This window comes from Balaenoptera musculus, chromosome 4 (genome assembly GCF_009873245.2).
Source record: "Balaenoptera musculus isolate JJ_BM4_2016_0621 chromosome 4, mBalMus1.pri.v3, whole genome shotgun sequence".
Classification (NCBI taxonomy): domain Eukaryota; kingdom Metazoa; phylum Chordata; class Mammalia; order Artiodactyla; family Balaenopteridae; genus Balaenoptera; species Balaenoptera musculus.
Window position 1 is genome coordinate 23,727,192 of NC_045788.1, and position 20,406 is coordinate 23,747,597.

Genomic DNA, 20,406 nt, shown 5'->3' on the forward strand with positions numbered 1-20,406 from the left:
GCAAAGAAAGTTAGTTTTTTTTAGTAGGGAAAGAGATGGCATCAAAGCAGAGGTTTCTGGGTTTTTGTTTTTTTTTTAAATCTTCTTTTATTGTTTTCATATGGAAGAGTGCACAAAAGGAAAAGTCCCTTTGTGTCCCAGCACAATTTGAGCATTTGTATGGATTCAATAAATGGGTGTTAGCATTTAGATTTAAGGCAATATGATTGATCAGCATTTGTGGAAACACAGTTTGATATGATGAAGAAAACTTGGCAATGGTGATGTCTTTCCAGAAACAGTGTGATCAGAACAAGTCAGCAATGATTATGACAACATGTTTACAAAATATAGATGTGGTTCGCTGATGGAGGTACCTCTCTGAGGCTGTTTAGGAGTACAGGAATTGGGAACAGTCCAGTTTGTTTTCATTTTATGTCTGCAGTCCCATCATTAGTAACATCTCTCACCATTGTAGAATCACTGCTTTTTAAAATGAGTCTGTGTATTCATAAAATAATTATTTAATTTAAGGGAAAGAAGGGTAGAAAAGCCATTGCAGAACTCAAATATTGTTCAAGCTGTTTTGTTTCTAAAGGTGCTAATTTTTTTGCATTGAATTTGATATTTTAATGTTTGAAATGTGAAAGCATTTTTGTGTTGATGGTAATTGTACATTCATACAGTGAAGCATGGATCACTGAAAGTATAATTTATATTTTTGATGTTTCCTAGGAGCTCCAAGTAAGTCATGATAACATGAAAATAACTTTTTGAAAGTACGAAGCAGGGAAAAATACTTTTTCACATGCTACTGCTTTCTGGTCCTTGAAATTTTCTTGCGCCTCACTGCTGCTCTCTAGTGGCTGAATCCAAAATGCCTTTTTACCAAGGAGCTGCTTTTTTTGGGGGTGGTGGTGCTGAGTTGGGTCTTCGTTGCTGCGCGCAGGCTTTCTCTAGTTGCGGCGAGCGGGCTTCTCATTGCAGTGGCTTCTCTTGTGGAGCGTGGGCTCTAGGCACGCGGGCTTCAGTAGCTGTGGCTCGCGGGCTCTAGAGCGCAGGCTCGGTAGTTGTGGCGCACGGGCTTAGTTGCTCCGCGGCATGTGGGATATTCCCGGACCAGGGCTCGAACCCGTGTCCCCTGCATTGGCAGGCGGATTCCCAACCACTGCGCCACCAGGGAAGCCCTGGAGCTGCTTTTTGACACTAGTAATTATTGTCTTTGTGGCAGAAAGGTGATTAAAAATATATATATAGCACTACTAATGCTTTGGAGAAAAGTTCCAATAGTAATTTAATTCGTTGGTAGTGAATTCTGTATGGGTTTAGAGTCTTGAATTTCCAGTTCTTTAAAAGAAGAGCAAGATGAGGCCGTGGTGAGATCTGAACCTAGAGCTGGTAACTAAGAGCTAAAGTCAAAGCCAGTTAGAACAGATCACTCAGGCCTTAGAAAATTTAAATAGCAGCTGTAAAGTATGTATGTATTTTAAATTCTCAAATTGTGTAGTTCATTTTAAAAGTCTTAAATAATATGATTAGTGTTTAGTGCCTAGCCACCTATATTCTTTCTCTGTGTGTACAAAAACATGCATATCTATTTAAAGCATAAATTATGTAATATTGTACATATTATTCTGTGACCCATGTTTTTCACTCAAGTATCATGGGTTTTGTTATTCCATGTCAGTCCATATGTTTATCTGCTGTGTATTCTGCAAACATTCAGATAAGTGTACAAGGAAGTTTGTCAAGGAATATTTCAAATTGCAAAAAAAATTTTTTGAAAAAATTGTAAATAACAGGCTGGAATTGGTTAAGTAATCTCCATTGCATAGATAACACAGTTTCATTAGCTATGTTGCATCTTTATTGATTAACTCTTTCCAGAATAATCCTTCAGTAAATAATCTGTATTTACACACACACACACACACACACACACACACACACACACTTTAACCACTAAAAGCATCTGAGACCCTTGTAAAACTATTTTGCACCATAAAATAGGAAATTCTCGTCTTTTAAAAAATTAGCTAAGAACTGCATTTAGGAAGTTTCTGACAAATTAATGAGAAATATTAAGTAAAAGTTTATTTCTGAAAAGAATATGTTTTTTAATCGTTGGTTTTGACTTTTTCCTCTTTTTTTCGTCACCTAAGTATTGTATTGAGTTGTGCCTATATGTGCTACTAATAATTTGTGGGGCTCTGAGAGTATAAAGTGTGAAAAGTATTTTATTGGTATTCTAGAAAGGACCTTTAGATGAGAAATAAAAAAGCTAGTAGCATAGTCCTCTCTTTATTTTTATCTACCTTGCTTAAATTTTTCTCATTCAGTGTGTGACTCTAAAATAATTAAAATTTTATTTGGAAAGAATTTGGTTATAATTGTTTTTATATTATTATGAGTAGTTTTAAATATATACTAAAAGAACTCCTCTTATTCATGGTAGAGTGTAGTACCCAAATACCAATATATAAAGGTTTATCAGGTTCAAATATTAAGGGAAAATGGCATATATTCTAGGCTGTGCCAGTAATGTTCATATCACAATATTGTTTATGAGGAATTTTGTTTGTATATACATAAACAGTTTGAGTTTGTACATGGAAGACTTGTTTTGCCCAGATCCAACATTTACACTCACAAGGCCCAGTCCCAGAGCATACGACTTTTTTTTTTTTTAAAGTCCCATCATTCTTTGTGCTTCAAGAACATTGAAGAACATTTGTTAATCCTATCCTGGCAATGATGAGCAGCTTGTCATAGTTGCTTCCCTGTCTGTTTCCACTCGATTGCTTCTGGAAGGACAGGAGAATTTTTCTTCGTTGTATCCTTAGCTATGGTAGTCACTTAGTTTATCATTTTCTTTTTATCTGACATAGAACCAATACAACTTTCATAATCAACTATGACATGAATACTAATGTGTGCTAAAATTTAAAATTAATACACTGTTTTATTCTTAGGGTTATGTGTTAATTAGATAAGGTCTTTTACTTGCTGCATAGAAACTCTGTGACTCAAACTTATGTATTTTCTAGCTTACAGGCTCTGCTGAAGGAAGGGTAAACATTTGGCTTTTTAAACATTGACCATCATGAAATCACTCTGAACTATGAAGTATGCAGAAATCACTGATTGATTATTCATTTCATTTAACTGTTGAAAGGAAAGTTTGTGGCAGAATGAAAAGCACAGAAATAACATTAACATAAGCAGAATTTTTAGAAGTGTGATTATGTTGAAGCTCAAATTTTTTCTATGGAGGAAACATAAGAGTTTTATAAAATTGTTATTTGATCAGATATTTAGTAAAAAATGTTTTAGTGATGAATTGTCCTCTTATGTTTTGTTAACATTATTTAAGCTCTAAGGCAGTGAAAAAATCAAAAAGCTGTACTGTAAAATGTAATTTTTTTCCTTGCTGTCGTGACATACAATGTATTCTGCTTATTTATTTCCAAAGTCAAGAAGAAGAAAGTGAAGATGAAGAAGATACTCAAAGTTCCAAATCTGAAGAACATCATTTGTACTCTAATCCAATCAAAGAAGAAATGACTGAGTCCAAGTTCTCTAAGTACTCTGAAATGAGTGAGGAAAAACGAGCTAAACTCCGTGAAATTGAGGTTAGTATTGCATTGAAGTTTAAACTACACTACACTGGCCGCCTTTCACTTTTCCCACCAAACTGTGCTTCCTCTTAGCATCATACCTTGGTCCATACTGTTCCCTCTCTGTCTGGAAACCTTCATACCAGCTGTCTTCCTTCAGGTCTCTTAGTTCAAGCATCTCTTCTGTCTTTCTGTTACGATTTTACATGTGTTGTGGTATGTGTATTTTTTTTTTTTTTCTTGCTTGCTTGTTTAGTGTGTTCCCCACTAGGCTGTGATTTCTGCAAGGGTAAGGGACCATGTCTGTTGTCTGTTCAACATCATATCTCCAGTGCCTGGCACATAGGAGACCCTCTGCAGATATTGATGTAATGAATAGATTATATCTCACATTATGAAATCCATCACATTTTGAGCATAAATAGTATGTAACAAAAAAAGTGAGATATTTTCTGACACATTCAAGTTATGTATACATGGTACTATAGTAGGCTCATTTTCAGTGTCTGCACGAGTGATGGGGAGAGAGTAGACGTTGATTGGGGCTTAACAATAAGAAGGGGAATAACTTAAGTGGGAATCCAAACTCTCAAGACTTCTCTCTCTCCATTCTCTTTTCTATTATAATGCCTTTTTAAAATTACCAAAGGTATTCAGACACGTCAGTGAGGGGAGGGTTCTGTAATGGGAGACTTCCTTATTTCTTGCCCCAAGGTGGTGGAACATTCCCAGTAAATATTAGCAATCGTGTAGCAGTCAGTCCAGAATCTCAAAAGTGTACATGAGAGTGAATTTTAATACTCTGTCCATTCATTTAACAGTATTTTATATGCCTACTGGTTGTCAGTGCTGTTCCTCTTACTAACTTATAATACCTACCACCTTAATTTCCACTTCTCCACTTACTCACTGTTGGGCTGGTACAAGTTCTTGCCCACCTCTTTCTCAATATCACCAAGCCAAAAAGTTAATAGAGAAAACGTTTTGTTTCAACCTTACACAGAATCAGTATGATGTCAATTTTAAGTAGAGAGGAGGGATATTCAGAGTTAGTAAGTTGATTCATTTTTCCTGAGGTATATTCATATACATTCTTTATAAAATTGTAGGGGAATAAGATGTGTTATCAGTGAATGTGCTCACCCGTGGACCTTTTTCAAGCTGCACTCTCCCAGTCTTACTGAACTCTGCCTTACTGACCTGATGGATCTGTTGGAGTAGAAACAAAGATTGAGTTCAATAAAAAATGTATTTTCTTGATAATTGAATTACCCTCTTATAAATGCCCAAACAGACTGTTTCTAAATGTTCTGTTTTCTTATTGACTTGAAAGAAAACCGTATGATACAACTTTTTTGTTAATTTGGATGGTTCTACACTGTATATGTATATACTGATATGTGCTATACATGCATACACAGAGGTGCACATACCAGCACACCTTATATATATACATATATATACATTATATACGTATATATATACACACACATTTCCCTACATATACATTATATATATATACATATATATGTGTATATATATATACATTTCCCTACTTTATATGTTCTTTGAGAATCTGGCCTCTCTCTTTGTTAGATACTCAGCGATTGTTCATCCTGCTCTCATAGTGGCTGCCCTATCGCAATTTACTTACCCTTTTGGGATTTGAACGTGAGCCAAATCCTGATTTTAAAATGTAGATCTTGGCTTTGTTATAGAATTATCTATTCTTCTCCCTTATTTACTCTGAGATTTAGTCGCCTGGAGTAAAGGTCCACAACTGGTGGCAAATTTGAACTAGAACTCAGGGCTCATGAGCTTTATTCATGCACGCTCTCTTCTCTGCCCCTAAATTCAAATGTCAGTTTCTGAATTGAGAAGTCAGTGAATACCTTTTTATTGGAGAACCCTTAAATAAAGAATTAAGTTCTAATTAGTTTTATTATATACTATAGTATATATAGTATGTATAATGTATATTTATAGTGTAGTTTTTCTTTCTAAAAGCTCTTTTCTTCCCCACATGTGTCGTAATAAAGACGTCTATAGCTGAATCTTTTTTACCATGGGATTAATAAAAACCAAAGGATTTGTGTTATAAAATATTGACATTCTCTGCAGAGCACTTAGAAAACATGCAGCCATAAATTACAGTGTTTACTGGAAGCAAGTTCTTAATCTTTCAGATTCTGCTTAGAGCAGTGCCTAGGCTGGCGTTTTCTTTTCTCATTCTGCTGTTGTCTCCGTTTCTATCATAAGGGTTGGAGGAGTGGAACACTAGGTGGGGAGCCAGGTGAAGGGTCTTCTTTGTTGTTGAAGTAGAAAGATCCCTTTTCTGCCCTCATCCCTGAGGAAAGAGTGAATAGTTGAGGGGAAAGGTGATATACTCGGCACTGTCCCAGGGCAGCCAGGGGATAGATGGCTAACAAGCCATTCCATGGGCTACTCTCTTTTGAGTTGGGACCCTTTGTGACCTGTTTTCTGGGTGCCCTAGACTTGTGCTTGTGCCTGGGTTAGGCCACATCAGCAGGAACTGTAGCTAGGGATTTTATAATAATCTTCAAAAGGTGCTCTAGGAATGCCTTTCTTTCATCAAAGTAACATTCAGGTCTGTTGTTTGACTCTGGGATGCTTTACTCTTAAACTGATTTACCACAAATTAGAACAGTCATTTTTGTCCAGTCATCTCGTGTGGCTCTGCAGAGAGCACGTGGGCCAGAGTCTGATTACTTGAATTCTGCATAGTTGGGCTTGTCTGACAAGTGGCCTTCCGATGAGAGAGTTACACATTGATGTTATATTTTGACTGAGTCCTTAATCAGTTACTGTATGTTTTTATGTTTTATGTTGCTATACTTATGCTTTTCGTTTTTATACATTTATTTCAAAGAAGAGAGTGTTTTTTAAAGGAGCAAAGCACTGCTTGAGAAGCTATAGTGATAAAAAGATTTATTTTAAATATGTGTTATTTCACAGCTCAAAGTTATGAAGTTTCAAGATGAATTAGAATCTGGAAAAAGACCTAAAAAACCAGGCCAGAGCTTTCAGGAACAAGTAGAACACTACAGAGATAAACTTCTTCAACGAGTAAGGAATAAGTATATGCAGTAATATGCATTTTCCAGAGTTATTTGTTTGACTGCCTACAATATTGATATATTGGGATATTTAAGGAAAAGAATATTTCAAATTATATCCTTTGTCTAAATGCTGAATATTGGTAGCTAACTAGGGACATTTGAAACTTGACGTTTTACAGTTATTTCAGCGTGGAAAGCAGTCTTAGGGCAACAGCACACTGTTTTATTCCTGATACTACCTGTGGAGCATGAAATCCTGCTAAGAACATGCTTTGAGAACTGGAAGATCCTATAGAAAGAGTCACATTTGTGACAGTGAGACACCAACAACCCTGAGAAGTAGCACAGAGTCAGAGATGCAGTTAGGGTTTGGGAATTGCATTTAGGACTCCTTTTCCATTGTGTCCAAGGAGGGACAGCAAGTGGCAGAACATCTCATCTGTGAGTTCTAAGCTTTTGAGGGACCTCGTATTCTTATACATAAAAAAGTGTGTAGGGATATACAGAGAATTTTGCAGCACTGTGGACTCCCGGCGCCGCTGTCTGCTGTGCGCTCCCAGGCACGCCACTGAAACCTGCTTTTACTCTGTGGAACTGGGTTGATAAGTCCCAATTTTGCAGGATTGTGAATTAGATAATAGCTGCATTACTCTTTATTATTGAATTAAAGTGTTTAAAACATCTTGAGTGTTTTAACTGTAGTCTGATCCCTATGAAAGTATCGATCAGGAAAATGTATCCTACAGATCACCAGAGGAAGTCAGTCTCCTCAGCATCACTTTTTAAATTTGTGCTCAGTGTGTTGTATTTGGAAAAAGATAAGTGAGTTGTTTTTTTTAAAAAAAAGATGTTATGTATCTGAACCCCATGAGTCCCTTTGGAGATGGTGGTAGATGTTTGATCTGCATGGAAGACTACACCTTGAGATGCCCACTGGGTCTAATGTAGTAATACATGTATTACCATTTTAGTCTCCTTGCATTCCATGGTTGTAATTGGAGGGAAGAATGTATTTTTTGAAGGTATATACTAGGGGTCAGCAGACTAGGGCCATCACCTCATTTTTGTAAATAAACTTATTAAAACACAGCCATACCCCTTCACTTACTATCTGCGTATTATCTACTGTGGGTTTTGGACTAAAGTGGTAGAGTAGACCGGTTGTGGCCCACAAAGAAAATATTCACCACCTGGCCCTTATGGAAAACATGTGCCAGCATCTCGTGTAGGCTTTTTATCAGATATCAGTTAGCTTTCTTGATGCATACAAATCATAGAGAAATTTAATTCCTGTTAGTGGAGAGCTGAGTTGGCTTTGTGGGTTCATTGTCTATAGCCACTCCTTTAATTATCAATAGAAATCATAATTTCAAGTGAGAAGTGGCAGTTGTAGCAGTTGGGGATTAAGCAAATAAGTTATTTTTTGGTTTATATAATTATATAGTCATGTAGTCAGTTTGTACTTTTGTAACTTAGGATTTAAAATTTCCAATATGATTGGTACTTGTTTCTCACTAATAGTATTATCTGATGGCCGATTATTGTGAATAGCTCTTTCTCCTTTTCAACATATTACTTTGTAAGGGCTTTCCTTTGATTAAATCAACTTGCTGTACCATTAGAATCACTATTGACAATTTTATTGCAGTCTGAGTTGGAAAGGTCATTGTACTGTTAGCTTTTTCCAATTTTTTTTAAAGTGGAAGGACAGCACTCTATAGGTAGTGGCTAAGAGAGCCCTGGCTCTAGAGCTTTGGCTCAAATCCTGACTTCACCATCCTGTATGACCACAGGCATGGTACTTAGCCTTTCTGAGTCTCATTTTTCATCTCTAGAATGAGGATAATGCTATTCCTAGGCATGTTTTGAAGAATTACATGAAATGGTATATGGAAAATTGTTTATTAATTGCTTGGCCTGTGATAGGCACTCAGAAAATGTTTAGCTGCTATCACTGGCATCACTATTATTATTCAGTATAAGTAGAAGAGTAGAAGAAATGACTGGTTTTCTGGAAGAGTAGGTATTTAAAAAAAATAGTTATACCTTCAATAGTAATTTAAAAAATAGTTAACTAGAAGAGGCAATATTGTTTCATAAATGAGATTAACCAGGTTGGTGTTTTTAATGGCTAAATACTTTCTCTTTTAAAAAAAAAAAAAAACAGGAGAAAGAGAAAGAATTAGAAAGAGAACGAGAAAGAGATAAGAAGGATAAAGAAAAATTGGAATCTCGATCCAAAGACAAGAAGGAAAAAGATGAGTGTACTCCAACAAGGAAAGAAAGGTATAACATTTCTCATTTAATGCCTATACTGGTTTCAGGATTTGGAATCATGTTTCATTTTGTAATATTTTCATCACTGGTGCCAACAAACTGGAAAAGTATTTTTGTGTGTGTGGTAAACATGTTTGGCTTCTGCCTGCAGGAGGCAGAATTAGCTGAGAAATGGGGCAGTCAGTTGGCACTTGGCTTAGTTATCTGGGACATCATCCCTTTACATGGTTCGTATGGTACCTTAGCCTTAGTTCAGTGCAAGAATTCAGTTACTGTATTAGGTATCAAACCTAAGGCTTAAATAACTAAACAGCCTGCTAGATCTTACCTGTTGCCTCCAATATAAGCTTTTCTTCTGTGCTGAGGCTGATATCTGTAAACTTGAGTCTCCTGGTCCTGTTTGTAAAGGGAGTTTGTGTACATAGGCCATAGGGACTTGGTCCTCACTTTAAGTCTTTATTCTAATCAAAATCATTTCTCTTTTAGTTTTTATTTCTTACTTTCACAGTTCCTAAATCTCTGATTAGTAGAGAAAATTACTTCAGTTAACAGAATTGAGGTTTTCCTAATAAAAACCAAGCAAATGCCAAGAAAAAAAATTTGGCTCAGTCACTCTACATATAGTTACAAGTAGCAGTTATACTAATTGGTTAAGTAGTAAATCTATCACTTTTTTGTTTTTTATTATTATCTTGATATAATTTCAGATTTATAGAAAAGTTGCAAGAATAGTATAAAGAATTCCCAGATATCCTTCACCCACATTCCCCCAATGTTAAAATATTTCTCCTTTTGCTTTATTTTCCTCTTCCTCTTCCTTTCCCCCCTCATCCCCAATCATTTAAGAGTAGTGTGCCTACATGATGCCCCGTTTTTATACTTAACTACTATAAAAGTTTCAAGATCAAACAACAACAACAAAAAAGTTTCAAGAGCAGGAAATTAACATTTTAAAAAACACTATTGTCTAATCAGAGACCTTGATGAAATTTGGTCCATTGTTCCAATAATCTTTCTTAGAGCAGCAGAAAATCTAATTTAGTTGAATTCAGTTTTTGTCTAGATCAACCTATCTTTAAGACTTATTTGTTCTTAGTATAAAAGGCTTTGAATGTTGTTGGAAAATAACATTAATAAGGTTAGTGAAAATAAAGATAGTGTAAGCTGGTAGGAAGTAAAAGCTAATTTAGTAGAAGGAAAATGAATACCTGATCCTTTGCTCACTTATGGAATGTTTTGGGGGCTTTGTTCCATAGGAAAAGGCGACACAGTACGTCCCCTAGCCCATCTCGCAGTAGCAGTGGTAGACGAGTGAAATCCCCATCACCAAAATCGGAGCGATCAGAGCGTTCAGAAAGATCTCATAAAGAGAGCTCACGGTCCAGGTCATCTCACAAAGATTCTCCTAGAGATGTTAGCAAAAAGGCCAAAAGGTAAACGCAAGTCATTTTTTTGTAATACTTGAAATGCCAGTTTCCTTGTCATTCCACCAGCTTTTGAAAATAATTTGGTTGGCAGCCATTTTTTAAAGGATTTTAGAAAACCAAACAGATATACTTTCATTTTAGAATCTTCCTTCCCATCTCCCCACCCCAGCCTTGTCATGACTAAAGCACAAGAAAGCTTCCAACAAGTAAAGACCAGCCAAGAATTTTAAACATCAGTTTCCTGTGGAGTAGGGCTAGCTGCTTTCCTTTCCTTTCTGTTCTTTAGCTTCTGTAGAATATTCTTTGATTTTTGTCAAGGCTGAAAGAAAAATACATTCTCCCTCCCCACCCAACAGTAATCTTATTAGCAAGTTCTTGGGTAGAGGCTTCTGGACATAGATACCATTTCTTCAGTGTTTAATTTAGTGTGTTATATACTTTTCTCCTCCTAGTTCCAGAAAGGTGGTTCAGAAATGTTTTATTTATCTAGTGTTTTATAGAAGAACTTTTCTGAGAGCTAAAACTGCTTTTTATCCTAAAACGTTTTTATTGTAACCATTTTTAGTAAAATCTTTATACAACAGATAAGTTTCTTTTTCTAAATGGTGCTTGTGCATATATTTATATACATGTTCATGAAAATTATATATATGTATATATAATTATTTGTTTTGGTAATTTTCATGAATAGCACTTACAGAGTTATGCTGTCTTAAATGATTCCCTCAAATGATATTGCAGTAGTTGGTTCTTTTCCCTTTAAGAAGATAGGCTGCAAAGCTGCTTCATTTAAAAGTTTGTGAATGATCTTGGATGCCATTTTGAACTTTGGCTTATATAATCTGGGGAGCTTGTTAAAATGCAAATTCCCAGTCCCTACCTCTTGAGATTTTGATTCAGTAGAGCAGTGGTAAGGCTCAGGAGTCTGTCTTTCTAAGCATGCATACCACCAATGATCACTGATGCGGTGCATAGGAAGTACAAAATCTGTGTGTGTGTGTGCGTGCACACGGTAGGCAAAGTATAAACTTGGAAAGTTTACAGCCTTTTTTATTTCAGTGACTTTCATTGTGCTCTCTTAAAGATCACTTTAGATAATTTAAGGATAGTCAGTTTTGATCACATGAGTACTTTGGTTAAATTGTTTTTGTTTGTTTCCTCAGATCTCCATCTGGTTCAAGGACACCTAAAAGGTCTAGGCGATCACGGTCTAGATCCCCTAAAAAATCAGGGAAGAAGTCCAGATCCCAGTCCCGATCTCCACACAGGTCTCATAAAAAGTCAAAGAAAAACAAACACTGACATAAATTTTTAAGATGCTGTCACTTATTGGAAATGCGATTTTGTTTTGTGCCTGAATGGTCTGTTTTATAAAAAAAAACAAAAAAACAAAAAAATCTAATGAAAGAGCATTCCTGGGGTTTTTCTTTGTTTGTGAATGCATGTGTAAACTCATAAGTAACTGCATCTGTAGACCTGTCGTTGTTTTATATTGTATAAATACTTTCATTGTGGCTGTTTCTCAAGGTGAAATTTTTATTGTGCTAATGAATTTCATCAAAAATGTGTATAATGGATCTGCTGGCAGTAGTAATATTTTGTTTTAGGATGTTGTGACTTAGCAAAAAATAATACAGATGTCTTCCCCCCTTTTGTAGCTTTGACAATTTGAATTAGATTTCAAATAAAATCTGAACAGAAAACTATAACGTTGTTTTTTTGCCCTATCGATGACATCAAGTCCCTTAAAGTCCTACTTAAGTGAGTTTAGCACTTCTGCTGTGTTTCTTATACCTAATGCACTTTACAAGCTCCATGTTCAGGTAGCTAAAGTTTTATATTTACTAAGATGACTGTCAAAATTTAGGGACCTGAGACTCATATTTGGTAGGTTTGCCAACCAGTTTCTTTGGTAAGGTTCCCTTAAGTAATACTGATACCCAGAGATCAAAAGACTAGGCAAATGTGGTGTAGTCTTTTGTTAATGCAATGCCTGGTTAAAATATTTTTTTCTTTTTCCAAAGAAGCAATATGGTTTCAATACACTTAACCTGTGTCCTGAGCAACTACTTATTTTCAGGGAAAAATTAAATTTCCATCTTTCGATTTCATCTTCTGTCATTAGAAACGTTTACTTAAAAGAAGTTTTCTAATAATAGTTGGCCATAGAATTTTTTTTTGAAGGTTACCCTTTTACAGCCCTCTGTAGGCTGTCTTTCAAACACTGTTATCAGAATATTTCTACAAGGTTCAGTTTAAAGCACCTTTGTTGGTTTTTTGGGGTTTGTTTTTAAAGAATTTAGTTTTAGGTTTAGCTTTAAGTAAAATTTAAAAGTAAAATAATTTTCAGGAAACTTAACATCCAATGGTTTGTAAATTAAAGGTGCAAAAAGTTGATTTAAACCATTTGCAGAGTTGGAATCTGTAATACAGTGGTAATAAATTGCAGTATGAGGAAGAAATAAGAAAACTTGTGTAATGTTGAATATAATATTGCTATAATGTAATAAAGGGTTATGTAGACTTGAACTGACACTACTACTATTTGTGAATCTTGCTTTCAGTTTTTCACTTAGGCACTTTATACAATGGTTTGATGTTTTTTTCCCCCTCTTAATAGAGTAGAAAACTGTTCTAATAATGGATTGTTTTGAGTTAGCTTGTTTTTTAAAAATATCTTTTCAAGTTGTTTTACTTAGTCTTGCCTAGTCACAAAATAAAAAAGCTGTACTCATGATTCGAGGAGTAGGCATATCAGCTGAGCAGTGAGGCATGTTATTGCCAAACTGGGCAGACCTACAATAGCTGTAGAAATGAGCCAATCAGATTATTTTACTTAGTGGTTCTTATCAACATGCAATATTGCTTGAAAGTTATTCCTTTATCATTCACTCTTTTGTTTGTACATATTGTTAGGGTGTTAATTACTAAATGTTGCTCAGAATAATTAAACATGAACACTTGGTGCTGGTTTTTAAAAACCTACAAATATAGCCATTTTTAAAGAGCATGTTTTTCTCCCCTGTTCATTGCCTGGGAGAGTGGAATTTTATATAATTACCTTTTTTGCAGAAATAACAGTGTTGAGTTGCTGGTGATTGCAGGCACTCTGTCATTCACTGGTATCTAGTATAGGCTTAGAAATTAGTCAGGAAATGATTTTGCCAGTCAAGTTGCAAGGAGTGCTTCTTTTTCTCTCTTTAAAAAAATATCCTGGAGAAGCAGGAGTGTGTAGAAATTGTTAGGTCAGTTTCGGGTGCTTATATTTAGTATTTTTTCTACTGCAGTGGGACTTAGCAGTTCTTTTAATCTGCATCCAGATATAACGAACATCGTTTATCTATCTTAGAATGGGTGAGACTGGCTTCCTTTTGGGTGATGGGTGGCGATTGTGTAGGCTTGGTAGAATATGTATTCTGTGAAGTTTGCTGATGTTCGTATTAGATTGTATTGGATTTTTTTCCCCTGGAATTGCAAATGGTATTGTTAGATAGGTTATTTCCAACTTAATGAGAAAATATCCAGAGTAAGTGTGTTTAATTCTCCATGGATTCTTAACGGTCAGAAATTGGTGAATTGTAAGGGAGGAGATATTCTCTACCATATTTTTATAATAGTATGTTATTCCTGTTTCCTGTCTAAAGAACACTTAATTAGATAGCAAGACTTCTACAGGGTGACTAAAATGTTTGTAGGTGTGGCCATCCAGTTATAGGAAACACCCTGTTTCAGCTCTGTGATAGACGGTTATCCTCTACCACAGGTACATGTAGGAGGAAATCCTGTTGGCTACTCTTTTTATAAAGGACGTGGCTTAAACCCTTCACTCTCTAACATGCACAGGGATTCCTTTCCAGGTTAATACCACTTAATCTCTCATTCTTTAGCAGGTGAGAGAAAGTAAATCATGTTTGTGAATCTTTTCTTTGACTTTGTATTTCCTTATTACTGTTAATAAGCTTATGGGCACTTCTGGACTGCAACATGTTGAGAAGTTAGAGACTAAAGAACTAAAACCAAAAGCCCTGACCCAAAACATCACTTTTATTTGGCTCAGAGTGTTCTTGGCATTTCTGCTAAAGTTTGCAGAAATTACTATACACTGACCTAGTTTTTCTTTATTGCAGACCATTCCTGAGACTTTTATCCCAATTAAAGGATCTTAGAGGGAGGAAATACTTGCTTATGACTTTTGCATTTTTTTCCACAAACTTTAATATTCTTGAGCACTTGAAAATATTTTAAAGAAATTCTAATCGTGAGCCAATATAGTTTATTAGAAATATTCTGCACATATTTGCCTCCATTGTGGTATAAGTTCTGAAAAATTACATGGCCATGATAATAGTATATGATTATTAAAAATGAGGTAAAATAAGTATTGTCAAAGTGACTTAACCTGTTCTGATGACCACAACAGTGTGATTTCTTTAGCAGAAAAAGCTGTTTTTAAAAATAAATAGTACCACTTTTGTAAGAAAATAAGAGCTTCTTTTTGCTTTGTTGTTTTCCTCTTCTATTATATATTAATGGAAAAGCTACAGAAAATTCAGTGCAGGTACTAATGAAGACACTAGTATAAGTTTAAAGGAACATGTGACTGTAAAAACTCATGAAGTGCTTGGTTTCCTCATATTTCACATGCATGTTTTAGAGTAGATTTTAGGGAGTATTTAATTCATTTTCCTTTTGGCATTTTTCTTTATTTTGTTATCAACTTCCCAGGACTTAGATGATACACAAATACAGATCCCAGGGGATGTGTTGTGATGCTGGACGAAAAGGTGGGAATGCGCTGCTGTCCAGAGTGAGCCATGTTCCATTGTTGAAAATTCAATGCCTCAGTGTTTTTTCAGTACCACCTCATGGAGCGTCAGTGTACACGGATTATATGTATAATGGGTTATTTGTATAGTTTTGTAGATCTGTAGATAAATGCCCTCATTCATTTTTATATGTAATTGTGCTTGGAGTATTTTTGTGTTTTATTCTTTGACTTCAACAGGGTCTTGTACGTTATATCTTTGGTGATTTGAAATATCAGGAAAGACAAATTTTCAGAAATGAGAATAATACAGTTGAAATCAGCTTAGCTGAAATATTCTATAGCAAGACAATTTCTTTTGGGTGAACTGATTCCATAATTTAGTTACTCTTGATGTAAGGATTCAGTTTATTGTGGAGTTGCTTTCCAGACTGTCACTTTATAGTTTTTCTACATAAAGATTATATAGTTGCAAACAAAGGTTGTGGAATTTCCTTTTTGTTGTTGTTTTTTGACTTCTAATTACTTTAATAAAATACGTTGTTTTCATAGCAAACTTTAGACTGTTCATGTAATTTTCTCCATACAGTTTTTCTAATGTATCTAGTTTTCAGCAGTGTTATCCCAAGTGAAATAAGTGATGTGTCATATTTATCATTTATAGCTAAAATGTTACTACATTTTACATGTTTAAACCATAATAAAATATTGTCATGATAGATGATTTTTTTGATAAGGAAATTTTAGTTCCTTATTGGTTCCACTTTTTAAAGAGAGTTTGTTCAGTTTTATGGAGGCAATTTTCAAACATATATGAAAGTAGAATAATAGGATGAGCATTCCTAGTACCCATCGGTCTGCAAATACCAAGTTATTAGTCTCTAAATGTCTCTAAGTGTTTTCTTTTAAAAACATAACCACAGTATCACTATCACATTAAAAATAATTTATTGGTTCCTTTAAAATCTTGTAAATTGTGGTAAAATACTCATAACAAAATTTACCATCCTAACCATTTTTGGGTGTACAGTTTAGTCGTGTGAAGTTATGTTCACATTGTTATGCAACCTGTCTCCAGAACTTTTCATGGTACAAAACTGAAACTGTGTACCTATTAAACATTGCTCCCCCATCCCCACACCCAGCAACCACCATTTTTTACTTTCTGTGAGTTTGACTACTCCAGATACTGCATGCAACTAAGTGGAATCATACAGAACTTGTCTTTTTGTGACTAGCATATTTCACTTAGCATAATGTCCCTTCAGGTTCATCCATGTGGTAGCATGTGCATTGGTTCTTTTTTAAAGCCTACTTTTTCTTTTAAAATTTCTATATTTCCTTATAGAATTTGAAAAGTTTTTTCTGCAAATGGCACATTAGCATTTTCTATTTCGAGTAAAAACTTAAAAAAGAAAGTAATACCAAGTATATATGCCAACCACTGACTTTTTAAATCACTTTTGTGCTGTGTTCTCTTTAAATGATTATGTATGATATGATTTCACATCAACATTTCATAGCATGGGGTGCAAAATACACTTGCAAAGCATATGTGATTTTGAAATTGTAGTGTATTAATATAAATGACCATACTCAAATGCTTTTTTAGTTTATTTATTGCCTGATGAGAAGGAAACTAAAATTTTGGCATTTAGTATACTCAGTGTTTAGATTAGACACTCATTTTGCCACAAAGGAAGAAAAAACTTTTGTTTTAATTTTTTTTTTTTTAGTTATTTTTTCCTATTAGAAAACACAGAGCATGAAACTGTTTAGAATAAAGAACTTACTTTTTGATTTTTAAATGAGATGTGGCATAGCATAATGGAGGAAGAGGAAGAGGCTGGCCTGTGGCCTGATATTTGAACTTATTTGAACTTGAATACCAGCTCTTCCCCACTACTAGCTGTGTGATCCTTTGGAATCTATTCTTCTTGCCTGTAAGATGGCAATAACCTTGCCTGTTTATTGTAAGGATGAAATCACATGTAAATCACTGGCGTGTAGTTGTCATACGGTGATAGTTTAATAAACTTTCAGTGTTCCTGGAGACTAATGATGGGAACATCTTTTAACTAAAAATAGATTAACACTACAATTCTGTAGTACTGGTACCTTTAAAAGATATATTTGTGTACTTGATTTGTATTTATTTAACAGATTTTGTGGACTTACACTTGGGGATATGTTGCTTTGTTGCACACTGAATATCACTTCATAATTTGCTGTCAAGTCTTATAGATGACGTTTAATTCTTGATCTCCTTTGAGAAAAACATTTTCATTAAGCAGGTTTTTAAAGATACTTTTAAAATTGTCACTTGTTATTATAGAATTCCATTAACCAAAGTTCCTGAAAGGAAGCTCATAAAGCAAAATCCAAATGTAAACAGCTTAAATAGGGTATATGTGTAAAGAGCCTGGAAAATAGTATAAAATAGGATGAAACACTGGATTCTTTGACCAAGTTCAAAGTAAAAAAAAAGAAGAAAAGCTATACCAGTTACCAGAGCTGAGCAACAGTATGTGATGTTCACAGAATGAGTGGACAGAACAGCATGAGGGAAGACTAAAAAGAGGGTTAGTAATGTGAGGGGAGTTGAACTCCTGTATTTTGTGTATATTTGCAAGTTACGATTTGTATTTTCAGATTATGCAGAAATAAGAAATGTACCCTAAAACTACTTTTAGAAAGGAGAGTTGAAACTACATAGAATTTGAAAAAGAAATTACACTTTAAACTCTACTCAGAAATAATGGCTTTGTAGTAAAGTATCTTTCAGGACATATGTAATGATCTTTGGAGTTCTCAGCAGCTGCACCAACATGAATCTAGAAGAGCAAAACTTTGGTTAAAAACACTATTTCGTTCTCCATATAGCGGAAACACTGAAATCGAAACAAATAAGTACCTCACTATCCATTGGCTACCTTAGCAGCTTAAATAGTCCTGTTACATGAAGTGCTATTAGATGATTTTTCTTCTTTCAGCATATTTTGTTTCATTGCTGCAATAACTATTGGGTGTGAGCAGTTTGTTAAAAAGCATTTAGGAAGATGTTTTTCAGATGGTTTTTAGCCATGCTAAAGTTTTAATAAAGGATGTGTCAAACTCTTTACTCACTTCTGGGAAAGTTAGCTATCTGGGCCTAATACAGGCCTCCCTTATAGGGTGTAGTGTGGTATCAAAAACCAAAAGGTGTTCTGAGTAGGTTTTCTAATCTTTATAGTCTCTAATCACAACATTTAGCTAATGGGAATTTCAACTCTAAATTTCGAGATCACATATGTACCTTATGTATTTCATAGGGTGCTTATCCTCAACTTCTCCTGATATATCCATCTTACTTTAAGAATGTGTCCTCTCCAGAAAAATCTGCAGCATGACCAAGTCTGTGCTAAATACTACTATATATGTGTGCCACAAAGCGGAAGTATCACTCAAGTACTTCTCAAGAGGCATCAACGTCAAAGTACCGGTTGAATTCTGAATTGATTGCACTAACTCAAATAGTAGGCATACGTTAGAGAACGTCTTTAAGCAGGGAATCATCTTTTTACCTGTTCTCTTGACTGACGTGGAACTTGTCGAAACCTGTCAGAATATTCTTCATTTGCATGTATTATGAAATCTAATGTATTCTTTTTCTATTACATAATAAAATGGTGACTAACAATATATGAAGAACGAGAGAAAGTTTTGGTGCTAAGATAAAGAATTACTCTGCCTGCTGTATGTTTCAGAGCTTAAGGTACCATTCACAACAAGTTGCAGAATTCTACTAGATCTGTTTCCGTGTATTTCCAGAACAGCTTATCTTATAATAGTCTTCATGATTAACAATCACGGCACATACACTGATATTGTCCTACTCAGTGAATAGTTCACATGATTCTCTTCAGGTACCATAGCCTATCACAATGGAATTCAAAGTACTTAGCTACAGAGATCATCACATCATGGCTTTCCTTGTACCTTATACATCCTTGGAATATAGGAAAAAAAGCCTTCAAGCTATTTTTAGTGCCTGAGTATACTAGTACCTACCCCTCTTTATCCTAGACTTTGGCCTTTTGTCAGTTTATCTTGATGTCCTTACATGCACCCATTGGGGATCCAAAGGCCCTTGAAGACCTTGCAAAGCTCCTCATGTCTGTGTGGAAGGTGTTTTACCTCTGTTGAAACAGACCCTTTTGTTGAATATGGAGGATGATATAATGTACTTTTGGAGAAAATAGAGGACTTGCCTGACCTCCTTACCTCTTCTGATTGCCTTGTAGTGCTTTTTTTTTTCCTTCCCCACTTTCTCTGAAGTTTTTAGTTCTTTCCTTGCAGAATGTGTTGAAGACAACAAGGTAAACATGATAAAATATCTGATCGTGGCTAAAATGATATTTCTCATTGATTTGTACAGATGCTTACCTCTGACCCAAACACTGCCCAGGGCAAGAAGGAAGACTGAGGCGAAGACACAAAATGTTAGACGATCTCTTCCATCATCTCATGTATGAATGAGTCTAGTTGTCAGACCTCAAGACCTTAGAGCTTTTTGGATATTTTGGGTGGAATGTGATTTCTAAAGAAGAATTTCTGACCTTGATCATCTTTAATAAATCTAGATTAGCTCCTACAGGGCTTGATGGAAAGTTCACAGAAGCTGAGTGCCTCCTTGAGAACCAAGTTCTTTGTATTTTGTAGCCCAGCAGGACTTGGCCAAACAATATAACACGATACCCGGACTCCAAAGACTCCCTTCAACTTTGCCTCGTTGCAAAACGTGGCTTCCAATCACTTCCCAGCTGTGTGGCCTTGGTCACAATGCCTATTTCCTTATCAGCACAAGTGCACCATCCCCTTCATAGGGTTCATCAACAAACGGAGCATTTGCTGCGCACCTGGCACTGTTCTAGGCGCAGGGGGTATATGGTGATGATAGAACAAGGTCTTTCTCGTGGAATTTACATCTTAATGGGAGGAACCAGACAGAAAATCAAACAAGATCATTTCCAGTGGTAAAAGGTCCTGAAAAACAAAAAGCGGGCGGTGAGACAGAAAGTGGATGAGAGGTGCCTCTTTTAGATAGGGTAGTCAAGGAGGGCCTTGTAGTGGTGGTAATGTTTGAGCTGAGACCTGAGTAATAAGGTAGGACTGGCTGTGTGAAGATAGGGCACTGAGTGCTCCAGGCCCAGGGAGCTGCAAGTATGGCTGTGTTAAGGAAGGAACAGTGTTGGTGTGATGAGGAATGGAAAGCAGTCAGT

The 20,406-nt window shown here is 35.5% G+C and overlaps 1 protein-coding gene across 4 annotated transcripts in view; it reads left to right on the top strand.

Annotated features, from left to right (window-relative positions):
• The window catches only part of LOC118894153 (U2 snRNP associated SURP domain containing), a 51,626-nt gene extending 39,540 nt beyond the window's left edge, over positions 1–12,086 (top strand). For 3 of the 4 annotated variants that reach the window (XM_036849969.1, XM_036849971.1, XM_036849973.1), the window contains 5 exons: positions 3,452–3,611; positions 6,573–6,683; positions 8,844–8,962; positions 10,210–10,386; positions 11,544–12,086. In XM_036849969.1, coding sequence (XP_036705864.1) covers positions 3,452–3,611; positions 6,573–6,683; positions 8,844–8,962; positions 10,210–10,386; positions 11,544–11,682 — 706 coding nt within the window. In that variant the 3' untranslated portion in view covers positions 11,683–12,086. The remainder of the gene's footprint in view (positions 1–3,451; positions 3,612–6,572; positions 6,684–8,843; positions 8,963–10,209; positions 10,387–11,543) is intronic. The other variant, XM_036849972.1, reaches the window with a different exon arrangement.
• The last annotated feature ends 8,320 nt before the right edge of the window (positions 12,087–20,406 follow it).